Source organism: Phyllostomus hastatus, unplaced genomic scaffold (genome assembly GCF_019186645.2).
Source record: "Phyllostomus hastatus isolate PE091 unplaced genomic scaffold, TTU_PhHast_1.1 phas_contig_17, whole genome shotgun sequence".
Classification (NCBI taxonomy): Eukaryota; Metazoa; Chordata; class Mammalia; order Chiroptera; family Phyllostomidae; genus Phyllostomus; species Phyllostomus hastatus.
This window is the reverse complement of record NW_025333664.1, coordinates 30,006,963-30,033,158: the sequence shown is the minus strand read 5'-3', so window position 1 is coordinate 30,033,158 and position 26,196 is coordinate 30,006,963. Positions and strand designations below refer to the sequence as shown.

Genomic DNA, 26,196 nt, shown 5'->3' with positions numbered 1-26,196 from the left:
CATCCTGAATTTATTTTCCAGACTTCTCTATAGCTTTGGAGTTACACATACATCATGCTTATATCACTTACTAGCTGGGAGATCTTGTTTAAATAAACTATTAATTTCTTCCCCTGAAAAATGAGCTATTAATGCCTATTTTTGTGGAGTTTTTAAGAGGCTTTAATGAGTCTACCTATATAAGGCACTAAACACAGGACCTGGCATGTACTGGATGGTAACAAAGTATAGATTTTCTTCCCTTTCTCTTAATTTCCAGTGTAATCATCCAATTGATGACAAAGCAGTGACACAAACATTGGGAAAAGTTGGTCAAATCAGATGCTGAGGGAGGATATGGAAGAAGAATAACAGAACCTAGAAATAGGCAAACAAAGGAAAGGACTCTGTTGTTAGGATCCAGGACCAGCTTTCACTTTGTCTGGCCTGTCTTTTGTAGAAGGCTCATGGAAGAGGGAGGCAGAAGGTTTAGCCTTGACACAGTTCCTCCTTACCATAATCATTATATTTCTAATGTACTTCCTGAGTTGGCACATTACCCAGAGCTAATTCATCCACAGGGTATATGTTCTCCTTTAGCCAAAAGGAGTCGATTGCATTAGAGCTGAGGTTGAATAAACTCAATTATCAAAGAAATATGCTTCAGAGTGAACTATGTGATGGACTTTAAAGCAAAATGCCCATATCTTACCTTTCATGTATCCAGTTGGGTTTTTAATTATTCAGACAATGTGGAAACACACTCACTCACCTGACTGAGAACACATGGAATTTGGAACAGAGTTTTCTAACATGGCCCCATACATTGCCCCCTTAGCAGTTTTGACATATGCCGTGTATTTATTCACTTTCTATGTCTTTCAGCATCTTCTGTAGGAAATAGATGTTTTATGCCTGGCTCTTTGAATAACTTTCCTGAGCATCTAGAATATCTCTAGAACCTGTTGTGAGGCTTGGAAAGAAGGTAAAGAACTGCAAACATTTACTGAGGATGAGTTTGTCTTCACTGTTTTTACTTCTTAGTTGTTCTCACAAAATCTTAAGAGCTGCTGGTGAAATGATCTGCAGCCAACCAGAACATCCAGAATAAATTGATTTGATTGCTATTATGGGATAGGAGAGGCAGAGGGGGTGGTAGAGGTGACAGAGGTGATGGTGGTAATGGTGGTGGCTGGTGAAGGTGGTAGAGACGGCAGAGGCAGAGGCAATGGTGGTGATGGCAATAGTAATGGAGGGGCTAAAGATCATTGGGAAGGTAGCAGTGATAATGGTGGATGTGCTAGTTAAGATGGTGGAGAGGTGGCAGAGGCAGTGGGAGGGTGAAGGTGGTGATAGTTGAGGCAATAGTTACAGTGGAGATAGAGGGGGCACAGGTAATGGTGAAGGTGATGGTGGTAGAAGTATAGGTAGTAGAAGTGTAGGTGGTCAAGGCAAAGATGGTGGAAAAATAGCGATGTTAACAGAGTTGAAAACACATGTCCACACAAAAATTTATATATGAGTGTTCATAGAAGCATAACTCATAATAGCCAAAAAGTGAAAACAATCCCAATGTCCATCAGTGGCTGAATGGATAAACACAGTGTGTTTTCCATATAATATTATTTGTCCATAAAAAGGAATGAAGCTGTGATGTATGTTACAACATGGATGAACCTTGAAAACATTATGCTAAATAAAAGAAGCCACTCATGAAAGATTACATCTTGTCTAATTCCATTAATATGACATGTTCAAAACAGGCAAATATATAGAGGCAGAACATAAATTAGTGGCTGTCTATGGCTGGGAATAGTGGGATGGGACTGACTGCTAATAGGTATTGGGTTTCTTTTTGGGGTGACAATATTCTAAAATTAGACCGCAAAATTCTGAATATGCTAAAGACCATTGAATTCTATATTTTAAATAAGTGATTTGTATGATATGTCAGAAAACTGTTACAAAGTCAAGGCGGCAGTGGTGGTTGCGGAGGGCTCAGCTTTGGTGGGAATATACGGGGGAGTGGAAGGAAGACTGACAAATGATACACCTGAATCTATTTAGGTCCATGTCTGAGCACCACAGATTATTTTTCCCATGTCTTCTGCAAAATTATATATCTTCCCACAGCCAATACTGAATCTACACACAAGTATTTTTGAAACAAATTATAAAAATCAAGCCAAGTTTCAACTGCTACTGGAATTGTGTCTAAGAGACACCTTTGTTTTTTCCATTCAGTGTCCTCAGCACACAGAATTGGCTTCTTAAGGGCAATGGGATGAAGTGACCAGACTTTCCCTTCTTGTGTGAGTGCAAAATCAGATGGGGTCCATGAAGAAGTTAAAGCAGACATCTGGTATCTATAATTTTTAATAATTTTAAACTAGCTACAAAATGTCAATCACTTCACAAACTGACAGAGGAGACAGGAGGAATTTAATATTACATGCTGTAATGATATTTATCTCACAGTTTATCTATATTTCATTCATTTATATTATTTTTTAAAGATTTCTTTATCAGCTACTAAACATCTCAGCAATTTGGTATGCATAGCTCTAGATTAAGCAACAGAGAATTGAACTGATAACAAACCACAGGGAAAATGGTGATTAGTAAGAGTCAGCCTTATAAAATTTACATCTCCACAGTTTCACAGCAAGATAGCTTTCTCCAAAAAACAGCCTTCAAAAGCAGCAAACAAACCCTATATTACATCCATTTGACATAATTTCAGCCAAACGTTGATTTTGCTGGAAATGATTAAATGGTGAGTGTGTCAAATTCATCTTTTTTTAAAATTCTTTTTCAAAAAAAGGATGATTATGATTAATAAGTCTATATATTGACAGAAAGAAAATGACACTACTGCAGTTTTGCTGGTATAACTTAATCTTGACAGTGTCTCAATACTGAGCATGCTTTGTTGTTCTGTTGTTCCCGTTGTTGCATGTGTGTGTGTGTTTTCTCATCAGTATGCTACTGTCATGGAAAGATTTTGTTTAAGTAGGAATCTAAAAATCTATTTAATTCTCATGCATAAATGCATAAATCACATCACTTTTAGTGCAATGCCTGTTATGTAATTCCACATTGTCTAATCATGAAATCATAGATGACAGCCATGAGGAACCAAAGACAGCAAATTTTGAGAGTTTCAGAGCCTGACACCCAAAGAAAGGACCGTGGCAGTAGCTCTGTGGAATGTCACAGTTTTACAAGAACAATACTGTGATTGAAAGAATCAACAGCACATTGAGCATTCCTAAATTGTTGTCATTCAGCAAACACCACTGAGGAGATAAAGGGAAAAATGAAAACCAAGACATCTTATGTAGGGAGTTAGAGCCACCAAATGACTACTATATACAACCTTTGGAAAGAAAGAGATTCAGAAAGAACAAAAGACATAATATTTTTGGGAAACTGATGGACAACACAAGACAAGATTCACAATGAGGGTGGACTGATGTGTGTGTGTGCAGACCTACTAGATAATACCATGAGAAAAGCATGAAGGTGCTGTCTTGCTTGACAGCATTTGGAAGAGAACACAGGTGGACACATTTAACCACTCCCCAGCATCTTTGTTGCACGTTGGTTGGCCTCATCAATTCTGGTTTTGTTGGAATCAGCCTAGGAAAGGAAAAAGAAAACAGAATCCAGGTTAGCCATTAACATTTCATTCACCCCTGTGAGTCCAATTCAAATGCACCCTTTTTGATGAAGGCATCTCGCAACTTTACCAGAGTTGACCATCTCTTTGTGTTTCTACTATATTAGACATGATCATAGAAACTTGATCTTAGTTCTCATGACTATTTCCCCCACCAGAGAGTGTCCTTTTGGGGACAGAGTTATATCATTTATATTTCTCTCCTGAAATGACACCTAATGACATCTATGGTGGGCTCTTACATCTGTTGCATTGAATTGAACTATTACTATTTATATAGTTGGCTTCAAATCATAGATAACATATTAGTAGTGTTACTTTGAGTAAATTACTTAACATCATGGGGCCTCAGCTGTCTCATCTGTAAGCTAGGGGCAATAGAGAGTACTGCTAATAAGCACCAGTGTATACTCTATTTCATTCATTCAACTTTGGTAACAGCAAGATAGACATCAACTATGAAGTGTATACTGTTATTAGCTCCCCTTTCCAAGTGAGAAAACCTAAAACCTTAGGCAATTTGTCTAAAGTCATAGTACTAGTAAGTGGGGACACCAGAGTCAGAAGATAAGCAGCCTGAAGTCAGAGTCCACACTGGTAATTATTATGTTAATCATTTTACTTCCTAGATTTGCTGTGAAGAGGAAATCCATTTATGCACACAATGTGCTTAGAATAATGTTTTGCAAAAATTAAGTGTTCAATATATCTTATCTTGAGATTATTATTAGGTGAAAATTTGGCTTGCTTTTTGGGATTTTTAATTATTTTACAGCCCCATTTCTGAAGACCCACTTCTATGAGTTTGAAAACTGACTTGTTTTAACACGAGCACATTTACCGTATTTTCATGCCTTGATTGATAACCTCACTGCTTGAGCTAACTTTCGTTATATATACAGCATGAAACCCAGGGCTACCAAGACAGACCTTTAAACCCCAGAAAATAAACTGTTGCTAATATCACTGAGAAACCTAGGAGTCAGCAAATAGAGGCAAAAATTAAACATTCTAGGAAACAGAACTGTTTTTCTGTCAATCAATATTTATTCATTGATTACTGATTTTACTTCTACTACTGTGCTTTGTGCATTCCAATCTCTATCAAGTTGGGTCTTCTATATTCAGTTTAAGTGTGGAGTCCCAGGACCCAAGAGTTATCCATATTCAAATAGAAGTTTGCCAAGTGGAAACAGAAATATTTCTAGATTATTCATAATTCTAAATTATCCGGCAATAGTTTCCAACCTCTGTTTAGATTATCAAGAGTTGACTTTCAAAACAAGTCAGGGAGAGCATTAAATTTCCTTGATTATTTTAATCCATAGACTCATATTTTTGATCTTGGGTTCCTAATTTGGAAAATAATATTCTCTTCAATTTTACTTAGCTTTTTTTTATCCTTACCCTAGGACATTTTTTTTTCATTGCTTTTTAGAGAGGGAGGAAGAGAGAGAGAGAAAAAGAGACAAACATTGATGTGAGAGAGAAGTATCAGTTGTGTATGAGCCCCAGAGATCTAACCCGCAACGCAGCTATGTGCTCTGACAGGTAACTGAACCCATGACTTTTTGGTCTATGGGACAATTTTCCAACAAACTGAGCCACACCTGCCAGGGCAATTTTTTTGGCTTTTAAATCTTCCTTCTTTAGCTACAATCCCTATCAGAAATAATGACATGTTGGTGCAAAGAAAAATTACAGGTTTAGACCAATGTGAAATGTTCCTGCAGATTGAATTATGCTATTTTCCCAGACTGAGAAAAGCTTAAATGAAAAAAACTATCCATTTCAAAATGAATGACATTTTTGTAGGCAAATGTTCTAGGACCTCCTGCATTAAGAATGCATTAGTGACCTTCACATGGTGGAACAAGAGGATATTTTAAAGGAGAGCATGAAGTTTCTCTGGACATCTTCAAAGGATCTGGGAGGAGCTGAAACAGACCTGTGTTTAGTGAGCATCTGTGATTTCCACCTAAATTTTTTATGAAGCATATCAAAATTCCAACCCATACAATATCAGACACAAAGATGCCACATCTTTATAATTAGTATAACAGAAATAGTATCTTTTAGAAAAAAATCCCGAAATAATCTCCTTTTAGATATCTTCCTGGTATTTGGAGAATGCTCCTGTGTTTATTCTATTTATAGGCTTTAGGATTGTATTTATGGATTTCATCTCATCCCACTTTTCATGTTTCTATTTAGAGGATCCTGAACTTGCTGGCATACCCAAGATATGACAAGATTTGTCCTTGTGGGAAAGCCAAGATGCCCACTGGAAAGCCAGTAAGAGAGTTAGAAGGAGCCAATTAGCCCACCCTTCTGAACATGCTGGAAATCTCAGATTCAGACCATGGCAGGTAGTTTTTAGGCCACAGCTCAGACTCCCAGAAGTAGAGGTTTATTATCCACCATGGCAGCCAGTTCTCATCCCAGGTTTGAACTATTCTCGTATTATCTTTTAAATGAGAAGTGCAGGAAAACCCTGTTGGACTCAAGATCTTAGTTTTCAAATGCCATGTTTCCTTATTGGTAGGAGAATCTGAGGATTGCTAAGGCTTCAGCCTAACTGTATTCCACCATGCATGTGGCATCTGCCCCTGACAAATTTAAATTGAAGTTTGAACATCACTAAGTTATTTCTTTAGCAACAGTTCCCATAAAATATCTGATGTAAACTTGCCCTATTTTAGTGTTATGAAACAATAGTACCTTTTTAACCTTAGAAAACATATATGTGGGGTGGGCAAAAGTAGATTTACAGTTATGGGCATGCAAAAAAATTTATTCTTATATTATTATGTATTAATTATTGTATTATTGTCCATACAAACAACTGTAAACCTACTTTTGCCCACCTGTATATATAAATATCCTAATTAGAAAGCAAGCTTTTTAAAAGGGCAAAGTCATTTCTTGACAGTCTATGGGCACATATTGAAAATTTCATTGTTTTGAACTCCCAAAACTTATTTTTAATCAAAGTGATGAGAAAGGATCATTATTGATGGAATTAGCTGAAAGTTGTTGCTGGGGTCATGACAGCATATGAGAGAAACACCAGAAAATTCTCTTTCCTCCTACTGTGTGATTTTGATTTAGTATTAGGCATACTAATACTAATGGTGAGACTCTGCACACCATTTTCTATGATCAGAAGTGAGAACATATGTGAGAAGGTGAAAGTCTGTGAATTGTGAAGCCCACATAACATGCATTGAGGGCAATGCTGGGATGAACTGGGTTCTAACTAAACCATGTCCAGACTGTAATTATGGGGGGGGGAGAAAAAGCTAGTTATTCAAGGCAATTAGACCTCTTCCCACCCCTTAAGCAACTCAGTGTTCAAGGAATGACACCAACCATAATGGCTATTTCCCCCTGACTTTTGATTAAACCATATAGCTGCATATGTCTTTGTTCTTGTAGTAAACTGGGCCCAGAATGAAAGGTTTTCCCTAAAAAAGACAGCTAGAATTGCAAAGTGGCAGAATTAAAGTGCCACTTGCCTTTCCAGGAACAATTTTTCTTGCTTAAAGTCCAACTCTATCAATAAAGGTTGACCCCTCTCTCTCAGTAAAATTTCTCCTCCAGAACTCTAATTGAGTTAGAGGTATATTATCTCCCTACTTCTTTGAGTAAATTGAGTCCATTAATAGAAAAGGGCTACTTGTTTTTTCAAATCATTTTTCTGTTGGAAGGTAGTTCAGCAATTATTCCTTAGTTCATTTATTCTTGGCTGTAATGGGTTAGGTCAGTTTGTGTTGACTCCAGTGCATTTTAAAACTCTCAATATCATTCTAAAACCTATTGATTTGCTCAGCTTTAAAAGCTTTAGAGTATCAAAGGCTCTAAACAATGGTAAGTATGTCATGACTTGTAAAAGTAAAGGCAAAGCACAAGCATTTTGCCAATCAACACTGACATTTGTGTAGCTAAATATTGATCAAGTAACATATTATGCAATCAGATATTTTTAATATGGAGCCCATAGAGCACAAGAGGACAAAGTGTTCCCTTTCCATCTGCTTATTCCTTTTTCACATCAGTAGAGATTGCTTAGGTACCAAGAAACTGAATATTTAGCCTTATGATTAAAGAGATCTCAAAAACATCCTTCTCTGTTCACCAAAGTAGAATAAATTGTTAAAAGGAGATTTGGGATCTCAGGCTCAAAACTTCAATATCTCCCAGGGAATAAACTCACACATGATAAGATTAGTCACCTATAACTGATTACAGATGCATAGTTATCATTAAACTTATAATGTGTCTATTGTTTCCTTTTGTCATTTGGACATTTGAAGATATTGTAAGTAACAGTCAAGACTCTACTGATTGGTGAGGGGTGGAATACAAGGACATAGAAACTATGTCAGATTTATATAATGTGGAATGTTAGGCTTTGGTGTCCCAAATATTTTTTATAAAAGCTTTCCAGTGCTCCTTTCTCTTCCCTTGTAATCTCAGGCCCCCAACCCCACCCCTCCCGATTCTACTCTCGCCACTCTTCCTTATGCCTCTTGGTGACACTATGGGATCAGTCTTGGAGTTGCATCTGGTGCCCTTGTGTGAACTCAACCTTATGTCACATTATGTTCCTTACTTTGAAATCTGGATATGTGTATTGTTGGACCAGAAATGGAATCTGGGCCTTTTTGAACTATCATTAAAGCTTTGGCATTTATAAAAATCAAAGCTTATATTGATCTTCTGGTTAAACTAAAGTAACTATTCTTTTCCCCATTTCTTGATTTTTATTTCTAAATCATATCCACTTGACGAGGTCCAAACCATCCTACAAGACTCAGTTCAAATTCAACTATTTTTTTTTTTAGATTTTCCCACCCCTCGATCCTTAAAATATTTCCTCATCTAACCTACTTAGCATTTCATGTGTGGCTGTCTCAGTGAATTACATTTTCTCTGGTAATAAATTCATCTGGAAGCTAATAGCCTCCCCTAGGCTGAGAGTTTCTAGGTAGCAGGGATGGTATCTTTCTCATCTTTACATGTTCTGTGAAGCCTAGCACAACACCTAAAATAGAGGTGCCCTGAGGAATACCTGCTAGATTAAATTCTATCCTGTATTTATTTACCTGTTGCTGAATTTTTATCTTGGGGTAGATCAAAATTTTCTGTCTACCATTGTGCCTGAATCCACTGCCATGGTGTGAGGGTCAATTTATGCCCTTCCACTTTCTCAGTGATTACTTCAGAAGAAGTAATGAACAAGGAAATGTGCTGACTGCCACATGCTCACCTTCTCCATGATCCTGTCGATCTGGCGATTCTGTGTGTCAATCTCATTGCCCATATCCAAGGCCATGTGACGGAGGTTTCCGATGATGCCGCTCACCTGCTCCAGGTTTTCATCCATTTCATTTTCTCGGGCGTCATTTGTTACCCTTGGAAACAAATCGCAATTTTTGATGGATAAAGGTTGAGAGAAAACTTGAATGCCAAGGATCCAAAACTTAGGAAAAAAATCCTAAGACCTCTAGGTATCAATCTTATCTATCTGAAATCTCCATTCAAAGGGAGGACAATATTTATTTTGTATACATTAGAAAATAGTTTTTATTTGTTTTTCTTTATTTTATTAGAAAATTTTATAATGCATTTTGATCCCTTGAATTTCTAGTTTTAAAGAATTTCTATTATTAAATAGGTTAATTTATTTACCTCTGTCACTTCTGCCAGCATATAATTTTGTCCCTTCAAATGTTTATCCCAATTTTCACTTTTTAAGAATAAAATTATTTTAGTTGGGAGGATTCCAGGTCAGAAAATGAAGATGGAGCTAGTTAGGAACTATATTTTTCCTTCTAAATTGTCAACCAAAATCTCCAGGGGCCAAATTGAGAATGAAAGAAAAAGCCGTTGTGCTAAGGCAGAGCATGTCTCTGCTCCCTTCTTTCCCGTTGGGGACCAATGTCCACGGGAAGAGTAACGATAATTTCTACTGCCTCCTAATCTTGCTTGCTCCCAAGAACTCCAAAGGGAGCTGCTTGTTTAAGATGATTTTTATTTGCTTAGATTTCAATGCTATGGGATTTTTGGTGGCATTGTGAATTGGCTATTTCAGGGGGAAAAAAACTGTGATAAAAGGTTTTGTTCCAGTGTGAGTAGAAAGAAAGGAGTTGGCTCTCAAAGTGCTTTGCCATTTTGCTGTATTTTTTTTCTATAGCTCAGCTTGAAAGTTAAAAAGGCAGTAATTCTTATTGCAAATGGTAGGTACTTACACTTACTCCAGAATGTTCTGGCTAAATAACATATTCCCACTATAGATGGTGATGGGCTAAAAGTATTCAGAGGGGTTAAAATCCTCCCCCTGTGGTAACTCCTAATGCAGACTAGCCCACTGAGGTTTTTAAAGCAGCCCAGTCCAGAAAAATTAGGGGGGAACTTCGTAGCTTTTTTTTTAACATAGGAGAGAAGCTTATTTAAATGATTGTCAACAGCTAAGGCATATTCTTATTTGATGGTTAGCAGCCTTGATTGCATATTAGAATCACCTGAGGAGCTTTAAAAACTGCAGCTGTCTAGGTCCCACTTCTAGAGATTCTGATTCAATTGGTGTGGATTAGGGTCAGGCACTTGTATTAAAACAAAACAAAACAAAACACTCCTCCAGTTATTCTAATATGCAGGCAGGATTGAGATCCCCTGCTTTAGTTTCCCTGGGAGCAGATAGCAACAGGAATAAAATTGCCATCTATGAGGCTCTAGGTAGATATTTAAACCTAATACCTAAGTGACAGTGACCTGTCCCTTGAATCTGCATTATTGATTGGCATCATTAGTGGCCTGGGTGATGAGTCCTGGTATAGTAACCTATAAAAGTGGATAGGTATTTTTTTCTTTTCAACAACAGAAATATTTATTACTGTAACTGTTTTCTGGTCTCCTGAAAGCTGAGTTCTTAATTGACAGATCTGTGTAACATGAGATTTTTTAAAAGATTTTATTTATTTATTTTTAAAGAGGGAAGAGAGGGAGATAGAGTGAGAGAGAGAGAAACATCAGTGTGTGGTTGCTGGGGGTCATGGCCTGCAACCCAGGCATGTACCCTGACTGGGAATTGAACCTGCAACACTTTGGTTCCCAGCCCGTGCTCAGTCCACTGAGCTACGCCTGCCAGGGCCCAGATTTTTAAAAATAGATATTTAACTTGGCGTTTGCTTCCAGATCTCAAAGGAAATGATTAATGAGAAGCCAGGTATGCCCAGTATTGTCTTTGTACTCCCAGATTTGTTCTCTGACCTTTGCTCTCTGCCCCAAGAGGCTGACCTCTCTACAGCTCAGATATCACTGAGATATCATAGATATCACTCAGGTTTTCTCACCTCTAGCTTTCAAAGGACTTTGGCAAATGGCCAATGAGAGTTTGGAGGGCAAGAGGAGTAATGAGTTGGGACATCTATTGCCTTTCTCATTTCCCACTGTTAATAGTTTTGGCAGCAGCTGCATTTCTCTACCTATTACCTCTGCCCACAGCCCTAGCTATTGCTAGGTTGTGATAATAGCTCTCTCCTGTCTCTTCAGAACTCTTCTTGCTGTTGCTAATCCCTAAATGCTTTATCAGTTCTTGTTACTAACCCTATCCACACCTCTAAACAATCTCTTTAATAGTTCTGTTCAATTAAACTCACAGAATGAGATGCCTGTCTATTGCAGCATTGACCCTGGATATTGATCATGTGACTTGCTTTGTCTGATGAGGCTTTGGCAAACATGACACAAGCAAAGGCTTAATAAGTGCTTGTGAATTGGAGCCTGCCCCATGGAATGCTTCTACCTCCCTGTAAGAAGCCTGAGCTATCCTGCTGGAGGAAACAGGATGAGAACAGAGGCACTCTGCTGCAGCCCCTGCCAACCCTAGTGAATGTTGACAGCCCCAAACAAATGAGTGAGGCCTTTTTGGATCATTCCACACCCAGTTACCTGTAATGAGTGAGCCTAGAAGAGGCTGTCAGAAGAACTGTTCAGCCAATGTACAGATTCAATGGGTGTTGTTTTAAGAACCAGTCAGCCTGGGGTTGTCTGTTGTGCAAAAAGTAGACAGCTGCTACAGTGTTGGCTGCACAAGGCTCACCTGCGAATGAAGCCACCACTGATGGCCATCTGCTCCCGTTCGTCCACCACACGAGCAGGCTGGCTGGCCACCACTCCATCCTGATTGTTGCCCCAGGCTTTTTTATAAGCATCACTTGATTTAAGCCTATGCAAAAAAGAGGGTGAGTAACGAAGGCAAGAGGGTGGAGCATCAAGCTCACAGCAATGGTTATTTCTTCAAGCCAAGGACCGAACCAAGCAAATGAGTTTTAATTTGAGGCATTAGAGAATACCGATATATCATAATATGGACCCAAAGAGTTGGCCACCACCATGCCTCAACTACTCAGCATTTCATTTCCAATTGAGTCAATTGCAGTTGTCGAGACTGTAACCTTTGCCCACAGTTTGTTCTTGTTTTGGTTTGTTTTTGTGGTTTAGTTAAAGACAAGGATTAAGGTAGCTTGAGGACAATCAGTTCTATTTCAGTGACATGGTTATATTTTGAGACACAAAGCACACAGGAAAACATACTGGCAAACAGACACAAAAACAAGACTGCCAAGTATAATGTGTACAACACCACAGCAACACACTGCCTTCAAGAAAAACATACTTGACTGAGTTTTTACACACTGCCATGAAGAATTCCCTGTTGAATTATTTCCCCCAATGCATGTGTGGAACTAACTATTCCAACTCTGCATGAAGGACATAAAGGATTGGTGGTTGGCCAAGGGTGATGGTCTCTGAGTTGCCTCTAACATGATCTGAATTAGATAATATATCGGTACTTCCAAACAGTCACCATACATCCAGAGTTGATGTACAAACCTTTGTCCACAGAGACAAAAAGTAAAAGAGGCGTAGTGAAATGAATGCAGGAAAATAGAAGAAAGAACAAGCCATCTAGCATCAAAATGGAAAACCCCTCTACATAATCTTCATGCACCAGCTACAGGCATGAGTAGAAAGTGAAGCATTCTCATTAAGCCAAACTACTCCAGAAGTTGACCATTCTCGAAAAAGGCACTAGCAGGACAGTAATAGCCTTCATGAGGATTTGAAACGCAGTTTCAATTGCTTCTTTGTCGGTCTCAAGGGCAGGGTGGGAGTGAGTACAAACTCCTACTTCAAGCTATCCTGGATGTGGCACGAGGGGAGTGGTCTGGAACTGGTGTGGTCTTCACGGGCCATATTTCACTGAGCTGCCTTGGAGAGAAACTTAAAATCCAGGCATACCTGTTGTGCCCAATAGAAACATGTGCAGCTTATTTTGGTGTGTGTGTGTTGTAATTTAAGGCAATCAAAGATGTTGTTAGGTTCTTTGCATAGTAGAAATCATACACCTTGTAGTCCAAAAATGAAAACACTTCCTTTGGTCCCATTTTCATAATTTCTATTAAAGACACTTACCCCTACTTTTTAAAATTTTAACTAGACAACCACAGCTCTCTCTTAAAACTGGCTCTACTATTAAAACTTAATTGGAGAACAAACAACCCTGGAGACATATTAGAAAATTGTACAGATACAATCTCAATAACTCCCACAATCTAATATATAAAGCCACAGCCCTTAGAGCTGTCATAATTTACTGTGCTAAAGAACCATGGGCCACTGGGCCATGGGCTCAGTGGGACAGGATCCAAAAACTAATTTAATAGAGCTCAGTGTCTGCTTTGTTCCCCCCCGCCAATTTCCCATCCCCTTCTTCCTCACATTAAAAGAAGTTACCTGGACCTGGTGATGTTTTCTGCTATGTAAATGTCTGGTATACCATCTTTGGCAAAGTCAAGGGGGTAGGAAAGTTTGCGTTTCCGAAAGAAGGCAAATCACTGCACTCACAATGCTGCACATAGACTCACATAACTGCCGTACATCTACCATAATCCTTCGAAACATGCCGAGACAGGGCGAAGCCCCCAGAGAGTCCAGGGCACCACCAGACACTGCGTTGTGACACATGGTTTTTACAGCATTATTTACACACAAAGGGAACACTTCGGTCAAGCTTTGAAGCTCAGATAGGGTCTCCTGTGCAGTAAGAAATCTGTGCCCACTAATATGTGGAATTTGTAGGGGTCATCATTTCATCCAAACATTAGAATCCATCCTAAGGGGACCTGCCTCGGTTCTTTCTCTATACTCAGTTGATGAATGGGGAAAATATGTCTTTTGGAATTTATTATAAAACAGGTAGAAATCTCCCTTGGTGGCAAGTAGCCACTGAAAGATATACAGTGAAATCTTGACTAACTGGAATGCTTTGAAACAAGTCATTTTAGTGAATTATGTGACTTTCTTAATTAACAGTGGGCCATGGAGGAAAATTTTGTTTGAGGGTAATTGGTGATTATCAGTTAAATTCTTGAGCCACTTTCTTGCCTTAGTCTTAGGGTAGTGAATGTGATCAAATCTTTTCTCAGTTATGGTTTCTCTTCATGTGTCTAATGGCATTTCCTCTGAAGATCACCTCTTATTGTTTGGTTCTCCTAGATGTGGAAGTTACAGAACGAAGACTATGTGAAAGAATCCAAGCTACCCAGATTGCCCATTTTCAATTTCTGATGTTAATTTCCCCCCCTTTGTTCATTTGTCTCTTTTTGCCAAAAGTGGAAGGGAACAAAAATGTAAATACATTTGAGGGTTCCAGTTAGCTAGATTCCAGTTAATCATGCTTTACTGTAGATCATTCTTTTTAAAAAGAAGTTTTAAATTTATTTGTAAATTGAGCCCCTCCCCCTCCTAAACAGGAAGTGGGATATTTTAGATCAGCCTCAAAGTTTAAAGGACGTGAATGGTCATATAATTAGCTAGAAATCACATCAATTTCTATTCTAAAAGCTAAGATCAGGAAAGCTTTTAGGAAAAAGGTTTCTATTTAAAGGGAAGTGGGAGGGGTAAGGGAGGTCATGTAATGGGTTTAATTTTCCAAATGCATGTAGGACAATCCACTCATGCATTTTTTTCCACAGCTAGTCAAATGAGACTATCTTCCAGAACCCTCATTTTCAGGTTCCTTCTGTCGCAAACCCTTATAACCACATGTCACATTTCTGCTACATTCCAAAAAAGCGTTGCAGAACCTTGAGAACAGTTGAATGTGTTGTAATGTTGTGCATGCAAAATCTACACATTTCAACATTTCGGCCAGTGTACAGGTAGATCTTCCAAGAGGGAGAATTTGAGAGGGATGGGTCCAATTTGGGTAAGGCTTGAGCACTTCTTGCTGAAGGACTACTTGCCTCCCTCCACCTTGGGTATGGCTTCGTCATCTCTTGTCTAATCACTGATCAAGTTTGGCAACTGGCGGGCAGTTGAGAGGGTGAATCGTTGTCATAGACTCTAACTTACAGAATGCTTACCTGGGCCAAATTTCCTGTCTTGTTTACTTCTGCAAAATCAAACCTTGATATATGTGCTTCTCATCTTCTAAACTTAGTCCCAGTCTTTTCTAAATCTGCAATTTTGACTTTTGGGGTTGGGAGAAAATGAAATTCACTGGGTGACTCTCTCTTGAGGCTAGTCTCTGCCTCGAAGTACACTTTCTGGAAAATGTTGAAACGTTCATCAATAAAAGTTGCTGACAGTGAAGCTTTCACTGTAGTATGCCTGATTTTTAATGCATCAACAGTAACTCCCACTAATATCATCTATGCTATGAGATGAATGCATTGGAGACGGTATTGATCTGTTCTGCATGCCACATGCTCATCCTGTCTTTGTGCCTGGCAGGAATGAGCTTTTCAAGGCTTGGAGATGGGCCTTGGGAAACCAAAGCTTCAGGCAGGCAGGCAGCACCTACTTGTTACAGGGACACACACAAAGCCCGCAGAATTTTCCTAGGTCCGTCAAATTCTTTTCTGCTTCTTTCATGTCCTTATTGATTTGGTCCATCCCTTCCTCAATGCGTTCCAGTTGTTCTGATTAAACACAAGTATTTTATCCCCACAGAATGAAGCAGATGGAAAAGGACAAAGAAAAAAAGACAAAACTTCAGACATTCACTTTGACATTAAAAAAGAAAAAAAAAGAAAGAAAGAAAACTGGACGCCACAGATTAGAGCTGGTACCCAGTACCTACTTGTTACAAGGACATATGAAAAGGCCACAGCATTTCCCTAAATCTTTTAAATTTTTCTCGGCCTCCTTCATGTCTTGGTTGATATGGTTCATGCCTTCTTCAACACGATCGAGTTGTTCTGGTTAGGACAGAGGGATGACAGTGTGGAATGAATTTTTTGGGGGTTTCAAACAGAACATGAGAAATGACTATGTGAAATGGAATTGAAAGATAAGGAGAGATATTACAATGCATTGTCCAAGTGGATGCATTGCTGTATACTACTTCTGTTGCCCTATGTAGGCACGGAAAGAAGGAAATGAACAAAAATGATGCTCAAAATTATTTGTAATTCAGACATGATGGGATGGGGTATGTAAGCCTGTCTGATTTTGAGTGTCCAGGAAAAAAGCACAGCAGATTCACTTACTCAGATGCCAGTGAAACCCAAGTGAATGAAAAACAGAGCGTTAGTTCGTGTGATAGGTGTTGAGATTTAATGCTACCAGACAAAATATTTGCTTCATCCTTAACAATGTCTCTATCATGGTTTTTTTAAGCATCCTCAACCATGTAAGGGTTGGAAGTAGAATGTATCTTTTTGGAGAGGGGTGGATAACAACAACTAAAGTGATCATTGGCAATGGGTTCTGGACCTTTTTTCTCCTAGCTGTGGCCATCTAGCTAAAAGCAGCTTGTGGGTAGTGTTTAGTTTTGAATACTTAATTAAGAGAAGCTGTAAAAACAGCTACACCTGCACACAACTTTACAAGGACTGGAATATTTCAGTTCATCCTTCTTTGTATGACTTATTTGCTATGAGGGCCTTGGGAGGTGTTTCACTTCTCTGTCCTCTGATCTTCCATTCTCTACCATGGAGGGCCTGCTAGATCCTAGCCACAGTTGGAGAGCAGAGGAAATGAGCACATGAGTCTCAGGAGGAGGAGCAGTGGACTGGAACTTAGAACAGCACTGAATCATCGTTGCCAGCAAAGCTGACCTCAGTGTATTGAAGACGTAGATCGATAGCTATAAAAACTAATTATACTTCTAGGTTGCCAGAGTTATATACACTGACTTGATTAATTTTTCAAAAGTTGCGTCACCAAGTTGAGTAAACTACAAATTCAATGAAAGGATTTTTAAAATAGCTTTTAAGACTATTAAAGGAAAGCAGCAATGGGACATCTTGGTTGTCTAATTACAAAACATAATTACACTTCCATTCCTCTTTTTGTCCATACTTTCATGCATGCATGCCTATACTTCTGGGAGTAAGGGCATGATTAGGATAAAACTGACAAATACGTTTCTAGTCTATGGGCATAAATAATCACTTAAAAACAATTTCACATTAAATGGTACAGTGAAATTGTCATTCTGAAAAACAAAGGTTCACTAGTGACCCGAACTGGGGAGACTGTCCATTTGGAAAACAAGAGCTTATTGTTTTCTATTTTGTGAGGCTGGGGAACAGAATTCAGATTGTTAGGAACCTGCTGTTTCTGCTATGCTTTTCAGATGACCAATGAACACAAAATTTCAATGTTCATCCAGTACTAGATAGCTTTAGGAAATAACAGTGTAGTGCTGGTGACCTTTTGCTGAATAAATGCAGGTATAGTAATTAAGGTCTTCAAGACTAGCTTGAAAAAAAAAAGCTAAAATGAAATAAATTAGTTTGTAGGTCAAATTAACTATCAAATGAAGAGATTGGGGGGTTGGAACCAATCAACATAATCAAAAGAAGAACCATGGTAAGTACAGACAAAAATAGGGTGCCAAACCCCAATCGAATAGTTGCTAATGGCTTCCTGGAGTTCTGGGTTGAGATGAGATTGAAGGAATGGCTGGGCTCAGGGGGAAGAAAGCCTGTTGGATTCAACTAATGACAGCTGAAATACATACAAATTCTGGCCTGGGGATATGTATATATTAAGACATTTGCTCTTCCTGGAGAGTTCTCTTGAGTTCATATTTTTTATCAAAATATTAACTCTGATTATATTACAGGAAATCCATGCACTGTGTCTCCAGGGATTAGGAGGTAACAGAAAAATTGGCCCACAAGAATTGGACTTCTGAACTAAATAATTCAAATTAAAAGATAAAAACAAGCAGATCCAAATCCATGTTCTGAGAGCTGTGTTCTGCCATGGTCTCTGGCTTGTTCAGTAAGGTCACAGCTAAGAGAGGATTCTAAAGCTCTTTCAGAAAAGTTGATTCAGAAAATTATTTTATAGCTACGAATGTTGGTTGAGTGCATCTTTATACATAATTGTAAGTCAAATGCTTAATTTAAAAAATATCATGGAACCATTTTCTCACAGATATTCTAGCAATAATATTAATTTTTAGGGTATATGTTATGTTTGTGGCTATGTTAAGCATATTGGGACTTCTGAGCACACCAATAATTTCTATGAAGACATTTCTCAGGAAATCCTTGAAAATGACCAATATCCTCATTCCATTCTGAGGTGGACAGCAGCTTCTTGGAGACTGGAGTCATGCAGTGTCTAGGGCTGAATGCTCTTTCACTCCCTGAGTTTGCTTTCTGGCTCATGTCTCTGTGTTTTTGGAGCTGGGAAGGACAATAACATTTTCAGCCAGAAGAGGTATTCCACTAGATAACACTATGTGTTTTGACAAGAGCTTAAATTTTTTCTACCATGTTTGGATGACTGGATACTTGTGATAAATCCACCAAGGGCAGTATGCCCAGAGATAAAAATTTAGTCATCTGTTCTACTAATCTTACTCAAGTAAGGCATACAGGGCCCTTGGAATCCCCAACTTGGTAAAAAAATAGCAAGACATCAATGCTATAGATCAGTGTGCAAGCATTCAAGAGTACCTCCAGTTATAAAATGAATGCTGTCTATATGATTTTCATTTTTCTTGGCATTGTTGAACATATGAAAATTCATTTAAATAAATTTTAAATAACCACATGTGCTACCATATTGGACAGTTACAGCTTTAGTTATTGATAACATATTGGTGAATGGACTTTAGCAAGAAGGATGTCTTCACAAATACTACATTTTTTGCACCTTTTAAGAAAGTCAGCAAGCTCTCTGGATGAAGCTTTACTTTGTCTTTAGTTTTCTAACCAGGGGTCAATGATTTTACTGTTTAGTTTAGAGTTGATCCCAGGAGATTTTTCCCAAAAGCTACAGCTTCAGCATCAAAACAAACATATATCCGAGCAAAGACCAACAAAAGGAACAAGAAATAAGTAAGTGAAAAGTTAAGTCATCACACATTAGTGCTAAGGTTGTTTCAATGGGATTCTCTTGGAGACAAGAAAAGTCCCAGGACTCAGTACATTTCCAGGGCTGTCTGTCATGCTTGGTGCTCCTTGGTGTCTCCTGATACCTGGGTATAAAACAAATATTCAGTAAGGAATTTCTGAGTGGACTCATTTAGCTGGGCAACCTGGAATGGTTCTTTAGGAGGATGATGGTTTCCAGGGTGTCCTGTGCAGCTGAAGATTGAAACAGTCAACACCTTTAGTATTCAGGCATAGACAGAAGTACTAGGGCATAACTGGAGAGAAATTTTAAAGCAGTTACTGATCTAAACAACTAAATACAGCATAGGCAGAATTAAAATGCATTTATGATGGTAGTGAAGATAGTTGTTGACTTATGCTCAGTCATAATTTTAAAAAGGTCCTCATCTCCTATTATACTATAAATAGAACGTGTGAAGCACATTTAACTGAGGAATTCAGCAGTTACTGTGGTGTGGCTACAACTGAAATGTTTTAGCTGAGAACATTAACTATCTTGTGGGGAAAATCTGCTATTCTGTTTTGCTTCTCAGGGAACAGTATGTGGACGTTTCTGGGAATCATTTGTGCTAAGAATAATACATTTTTGCATTTGTATGACAATTTGGCAAATTTTATCTCTAGATTTTTTTTCATCAAAGTAAAATGAACTTTGCAATTCATTAAGCATGTTACTCACTTTCTCTCTTTTTGATCTCATATTTGTATATATTATTTTCCATGATTTTATGTCAGTGCTTTATAGTTAAGGGGATAAAAGACATTTTCCTAAACTTTTGCCCAGCCTTTTCTTCTATTGCAATGCTCCTTTTTCTTTTACCCTCTTCACACTCAAATAGTTACCTAAGAGAGTTAATAAGGCAGAACTGTAATTATTTGAATGTATATGTATCAATTTAGCTCTGGAAATGGGGTGCCACTCTTCCATATGGACATCTGCTGCTTAATTTAAAAACAAACAATGTCTAGCTGCATCCTGAGTTTCAAAGTCTGGAACACCACTACAGAGATTAAACCAGTAAATCTTACAACTATAGCAAAATTATTTGGGGAGTTCTGAAGACTGCCACAGCCATTGTAATTTCCGAAAACTACAACTCCACTAGACTCATTTATTTGCATATAAATCTTGACAATTTGTATTTTAAAAATTGGGGGAAACATTGGGGTTGATGTTCAATTGCTTTCAAATATTTTTTTTATTTTATTGACTGATTGGTATATATTTATTGAAGATTTTGAATACAAACAAATAATATAGAAGCATAAATCCTTACATGACAGCCATGAGGGTTCGCCCCTTATATGTCCCTTCAAGAGGGACCCTACTGGGAGGAGGTGTTTAGCTGACACCTCCAGATGCTGCACCAGTGGGATCTGCCACAGCATTTGCGTGGAGTCCATGCTGTCCCCAGGGTGCTTCTAGCCAACAGCTGAGCACAATGGCATTACCAGAGCTAAAGCATTCCTGCCCAATGTGGAGCTGTTCTTTGGGTAGTCTTTGCTCCTGGGCTTCCAGCTGGCCTGGCTGAGATGTCATCATCTCAGTACTGCAGTACTGCATTTAACACCCTTCCTATTCAATTTTCCTTCTCCCCTCTTCTCCTCTTGTGTCAGATTCACCTCACAGTCAGGAGGCTTTCCCTGACTACACCTCCTCTCCCCTCAACTCATCACACATTTCCCTGATAAATCTCATGCACTTTTAACTGATTCTCAGCATTTGCTTCCCAGACAACCCCAATGATACACCTTTAGCCAGTCCCTGCATGTCCCCTGCCCTATAACAAATGGTTGCAAGGTATTTTTCATAGCATAATTCATTTGGTTGGTCTCTCCACTGACAGACATTTAGGCTGTTTCCAGTTTTACATGATTACAGGTAAGTCATGTACATTTTTCTTTATGTAATTGTCAATGTACATTTGCAGTGGAATGTCTTGGTCAAAGATGGTTGCACTTCAAAATTTGAAAATATTATTAAACTGTTTTTCAAACATTTGTTAATAGACTATAGTGCCCATCTCTAGAATGAGAGTTAGTGTTTTTCAAACATATTCACAGCACTGGTGATTGTAAATTTAAAAAATCTGTGTCAGTCTGCTAAAGAGTGGTATGTTATTATTGTTGCTGGTTGAAGCATGGTTTCATATGTCTGTTTGTAAACTGATGATTTATAACTGACATCCATTTTTATTTCAGTTTGTTGCCTTTTTCTTTGATGATATGCAAAGACTCTTTTACTTCAGAAAAATGCTTTATGTCTTTTATCTGCATGGGAACATTTTTCCCAGCTTGAGGTTTTTGCTTAGAGTTGTTTATGGTACCCCATAAACAAAGATAAAAATATAAAACATTCATAACAACTTACAAGTTTGATTATGGTATCTCACAACAGCTTATTTAACAACTTGTGAATAAATTATTATGAGTTTTATATTTTTATCTTTGATGCTATAAAACTTTTTCATGATTCTGAAGAATTTTCTAATGCTTTCATAAAACATGATAAAGATAAAATTTTCTCAAAAATCTGTTATTACTATTAGAACTCAGAATGAAATCAGGTAACTAACTTGTGGCTAAAATTACATAAATCATCACCATATGACTACATGTATTGAGACAAAGAAAAAGTTCTATACTGTCCTTCTTGATTCCACCTGCAGATGCTACATTAAAATGTTGGCCCTCTGATTTTCATTGCTTCTAGAGTCTCCATAGTTTTAAAAACAGGTCTAATATTTCAATTGGCTCAATTTCCCATCTTCCAATGATCCCCATTAGCATATAACATGTTAAAAATAGCACACAGTTATTTAAGGCATCTCCATAATAACTCAGAAATCAGAATGGCCAGCTACTGACTTAGGATGGTAAAAAGAAATGGACAGCATGATATATATACTATTCTCTCATTCTAACAATTTTTAGAAGAAAATGAAATTTATGGGAAAGATTGGAAATAGGGAAATAAAAGGATTCTCACGCTGTCTAAAATACTATAATTTAAAAACCAACAAAACAAATAATAAATATTACCCCACCATATAAAACAGGGAGGTTAGTGTCATGCATTTAATCATAAAGGCCTCAACATTTCCATACATTTACCTTTACCAATCTTTTCAACAGACAAAATGAAAAAAGGCAAGGTAATAAAAACTCTATAGTACTCATATTCATATGTGTCTTTAATACATGTCAAAATGACTATCTGTGTATGCATGTATTTTTATGTACTTCATTTAGATGAAAAATTGTTCTTACTGAAAAAATCTCGACTTACCTCCTTGTTCATCCAACATAACCAAAGTCCTGATACCAGCATCTTTACTCTATATTCCAAGAATGGTAGCAAAGTAGAAAAAGAGTTAGAGAGAAAAGAGAGAAAGAAAAATCAGTAAGGGGACAATTAGCTCTATTAGAAATGGAAAATGAAGAAGGATCCAAGAAAAAAAGGGAAGAAACATGGCAAGAGTATTAGGGGCTCAGGAGGGACTCAGAGGAATGGGTAACCTGTGGACTTGCTCTATCAGGGATTCTCAGGTGAGGAGAAGGGGGCTACAGCTCGGTCTCCACAGACAGGGTTGCAGATAGGGCTTGGAATAGAATTGGAATACATATACTTAATATTATACTTAATAATTTTATATTTGGAAAATACAAACACCTACATTTTCATAACACCAACCACAGAAAGCTAATCTTACAAAATCTTCTAGACTAAATCTTCTTTTCTGGAGCCATATATCAGAAAGCCTTCTTCAGTAAATTGGGGAGGAATGCCACCTACGCGAAAGATGTGTACGAGTCCTGGGAGGGGGGGTGAGATTTTTAGATTTATCAAAGGAAAAGATTGTTTTAAAAAAACTGAGAAAGACAGCTCAGAAGAAAACTCATTCTTCTGTAAGATTTAGAAAAGGAATTGGCAGATGAGAAATAAAGATTATTCTGATAAAATTTCAGAAGAAAAGAATTTTGGAATAATCTAAAATAAATATAATTTTATTTCAGATGAAATCTAAATTCCTTTATTATGAAATATAAAATTCTGCACAATAATATAATGAAGTAATTTACTCATGAGCTTTATAACAGTCTTCATTACAGTTCTCAATGGAAGACCTTCTGTTTCATAAGGTAACTGTTAATAAGTACAAACAGTTAATAAAATGGTGATGCTTACAGTTTGAGTTAATTGTTTTTCAAGGAAAATTCCTGTATCATCTAAAATAAATTCTAAAATAAGACATTTATCACAACCTCATTTATTTTCCATGGCTTATTTTAAGCTAAGAAAGAGAGAGATATTTAGTGGAGGTCAACAGAGGGTGTTTTTTAAAAAACAGCATTTTAACAATTCAATTCCAATAGTGCTTCCAAAAATTAAGTAAAATACTAAGTGATTTCTGTGACCTTTTATAATTCCGCATTTCAGAGAATGTGATGAGTTAACTCTCCCAGACACAAAAGTCTACCTTACTTTTGAACACATTTGGCTCAGCTTTAATTGTGAAATCAGGCTATAGTTTGGAGATTGATGGATGGCACCAATTTTAGAGCCAGACTCTACTCTGGAATTCCTCATGATTTCATTTTCTAGCTATGATACTTCACACAAATGTCTTAATTGCTCTTTGCTTCAGTTTTCTCATTTGTCATATATAATAATAGTTACTAGGTCATTGAGTTATTATGCAAATTAAATGAGTTAATATGTGGCATGTGAGAGCATGATGCCAGGCCTATATTCAGCATTAGAGAAGTGTTTATAAAATAAGTACCTTCAGAAAGTACATCTATAGCAGGATATCTAGACAAACTAAAAATACCATTATTATCCACTACCATCAGAAGCTTCTAGACCACTCTTTCTCAAACTTTAATGTGCACATGAGTCCCCTGCACAGGAAATACCTTGTTTAAATGTGGACCCTGATTCCGTGGATCGCTGATCCTAGGATAGATCCTGAGATTCTGCATTTCTAACTAGCTCTCCCATATTGATGCTGCCGGTGCAAGGACACACTGAGCAGCAAGATTCTAGACCCCAGAAGACATTTCAAAATCTTCTTCTTAAATATGTTGTAAGGACATGTGTCTACTCTAGCCTTTATTTTAATGATTTCTTTGCCCCTTTCTGCAATTTTTAGCTATTGCTTATGATAACAAATTATAAAAAGCAGATGGCTTATTCAGGCATATGCATGTGACAATGCAAGTTCTGATGAGCCCAGAGCCACTACAGAGCATGTTCTCCTCAGAGCACCCAACTCCAGGCCATGCATAAGATTCTTGTTCCATTCTGTTGGGGGACAGTGTGTGGGAATAGGTTAGTGATTTCAGTGGGGTCAGTCTATCTCTCACCTGTTTATACTTTTTTGATATGCTCTTATGCCCTTTATTTTATATGGAGCTCTGAAAATACAATTTCACATTTGTTCCATTTAGTGCTAAATGTTTCAATACTGGAATGATTCACAGAACTAATCCAAAGGAGCAAGAGTTTACCCCAACTTGGGAGAACAGAAGCAGTAAACAGGGACCAAGGAGTCAGAAATGCTGGGTTGTGCTCTCAGCTCAGCCAGCAGCTACCTGCACGACTGAAACAGTCATCTGACCTTTCAGGATGTTTTCTCATCTTTAAGAGAAGGGTAGAGATGCCAAATAAGATTGGGTGTTTGGTAGGTTGTTTATTCACTCACTTGCTCATTCATATACACATACATTCCTTCATTCATTCACTGTGTTGTTGAGCCTCCATTCTGCACCGGCACTAAGAATAAAAGGTAGGTAGACAAATACATGGCTTCTCAGCTATGCTTCATGTTGTGACAATTTGTTCAGGTGGAAGGAGCAGGGATCTGGGAGTAAGTAAGTCTGATTTCTAGACTTCTCTGAGCAATTCTGTTGCTCTAGAGTCACCTGTTCTGTTTCTCCGCTTTCCCAGCTCTCTGATGAGAATAAAAAGTGCTCTTTCACTTCCCAGATTACTTAGGAGGATAAAATGAGCTATGGAATGCAAAGGCTTCTACAAGTTCAATTTCAAGGGAGAGAGTGAGTTCAAGAAGGAGTACATTAAGATAAAGGACTTAATTTGTATGGAATCTCAATCAGTTTAGAATGAATTGCTTTTATTTTATTTTAATTTATTTTTAGATCCTTCTGGTTTTTGTGGAATTCTAAAAAAAAAAAGGAAATATTGTAAGAGTTGCTGGTGGACAGGAAATTATGTGCTGTGCATAAAAATTCCCACTCTGGAATCAGGTAGACCTGGACTTTAATTTCATCTTTGCTATTTGTACTTGTGTGTGTCAAGCAAGGTACCTAACTGGTGTGTACTTCCATTTCTTCCTTGGTAAGATGGAGATCGAAATGTTATAATTTTACTTGAATTTTTGATAGTACAGGAGGTGGGCACACCTAACCCATGCATTGTTCAAGGGTCAACTGTAGTAGTGAAAGGTGGCTGCAAGGATTGAGTGAGCTAACATATGCTTGATGATGAAAGCTTGATGATGAGAACCTGGCACATAGTAGGTTCTCAATAAATTTTAGAATGCACATTTGGCTTCATTTTAGAATGTACATTTACATTGTTTTGCTGACATCTTTTATCAAACTAACTGAATTGTTCTTTGGGGAAACTATCAGCTGTGCAAGAGCTGGGCAGGGCTGGGGACAGTATCTCAGGGGAGGCAGAATATCATTTTCACCTCTTCCTTAAAGAGTATTATGTTTTAATAGTTAAGAGTGAGAGGAGGTGGTTCTATTTTTATCTTAGCTCAATTCTTGTTTTCTATTTTAGGTTGCTAGGACAATTTTATACCTAAAAACAGGGCAGTTTGAGATGTGAATGATTTTTGTCCATGCCTTGTTTTTCTTTTTCCCTCAATTTTTATTTTTCCTTTCTTGCACAGGAACTAAAACCATGTTTGTAGAACATTCTAAAGTCTTTCTTTTGTCATTCTGAGATGCTTTCCCCTCAGCCCAATACATCTGAGCCCAAACTAGCAGAGGCCAGGTGCTCTGCCACTGCCAGAGTTCCAAAAGACCCACATCTGCCTGTCAGAAAACAGCTGCCCTGCCTGAATTTTCCAT

General features: G+C 37.8%; 1 protein-coding gene across 4 annotated transcripts in view; it reads right to left on the bottom strand.

The window, feature by feature from the left end:
- Positions 1 to 2,339: 2,339 nt before the first annotated feature.
- SNAP25 (synaptosome associated protein 25) overlaps positions 2,340 to 26,196 on the bottom strand; it is a 79,077-nt gene continuing 55,220 nt past the window's right edge. For 3 of the 4 annotated variants that reach the window (XM_045833318.1, XM_045833319.1, XM_045833320.1), the window contains 5 exons: positions 22,382 to 22,430; positions 15,537 to 15,654; positions 11,769 to 11,894; positions 8,934 to 9,078; positions 2,340 to 3,621 (listed from right to left, as the gene is read on the bottom strand). In XM_045833318.1, coding sequence (XP_045689274.1) covers positions 3,553 to 3,621; positions 8,934 to 9,078; positions 11,769 to 11,894; positions 15,537 to 15,654; positions 22,382 to 22,430 — 507 coding nt within the window. In that variant the 3' untranslated portion in view covers positions 2,340 to 3,552. Of the gene's footprint in view, positions 3,622 to 8,933; positions 9,079 to 11,768; positions 11,895 to 15,536; positions 15,655 to 15,815; positions 15,934 to 22,381; positions 22,431 to 26,196 lie in introns of all 4 variants that reach the window. The other variant, XM_045833321.1, reaches the window with a different exon arrangement.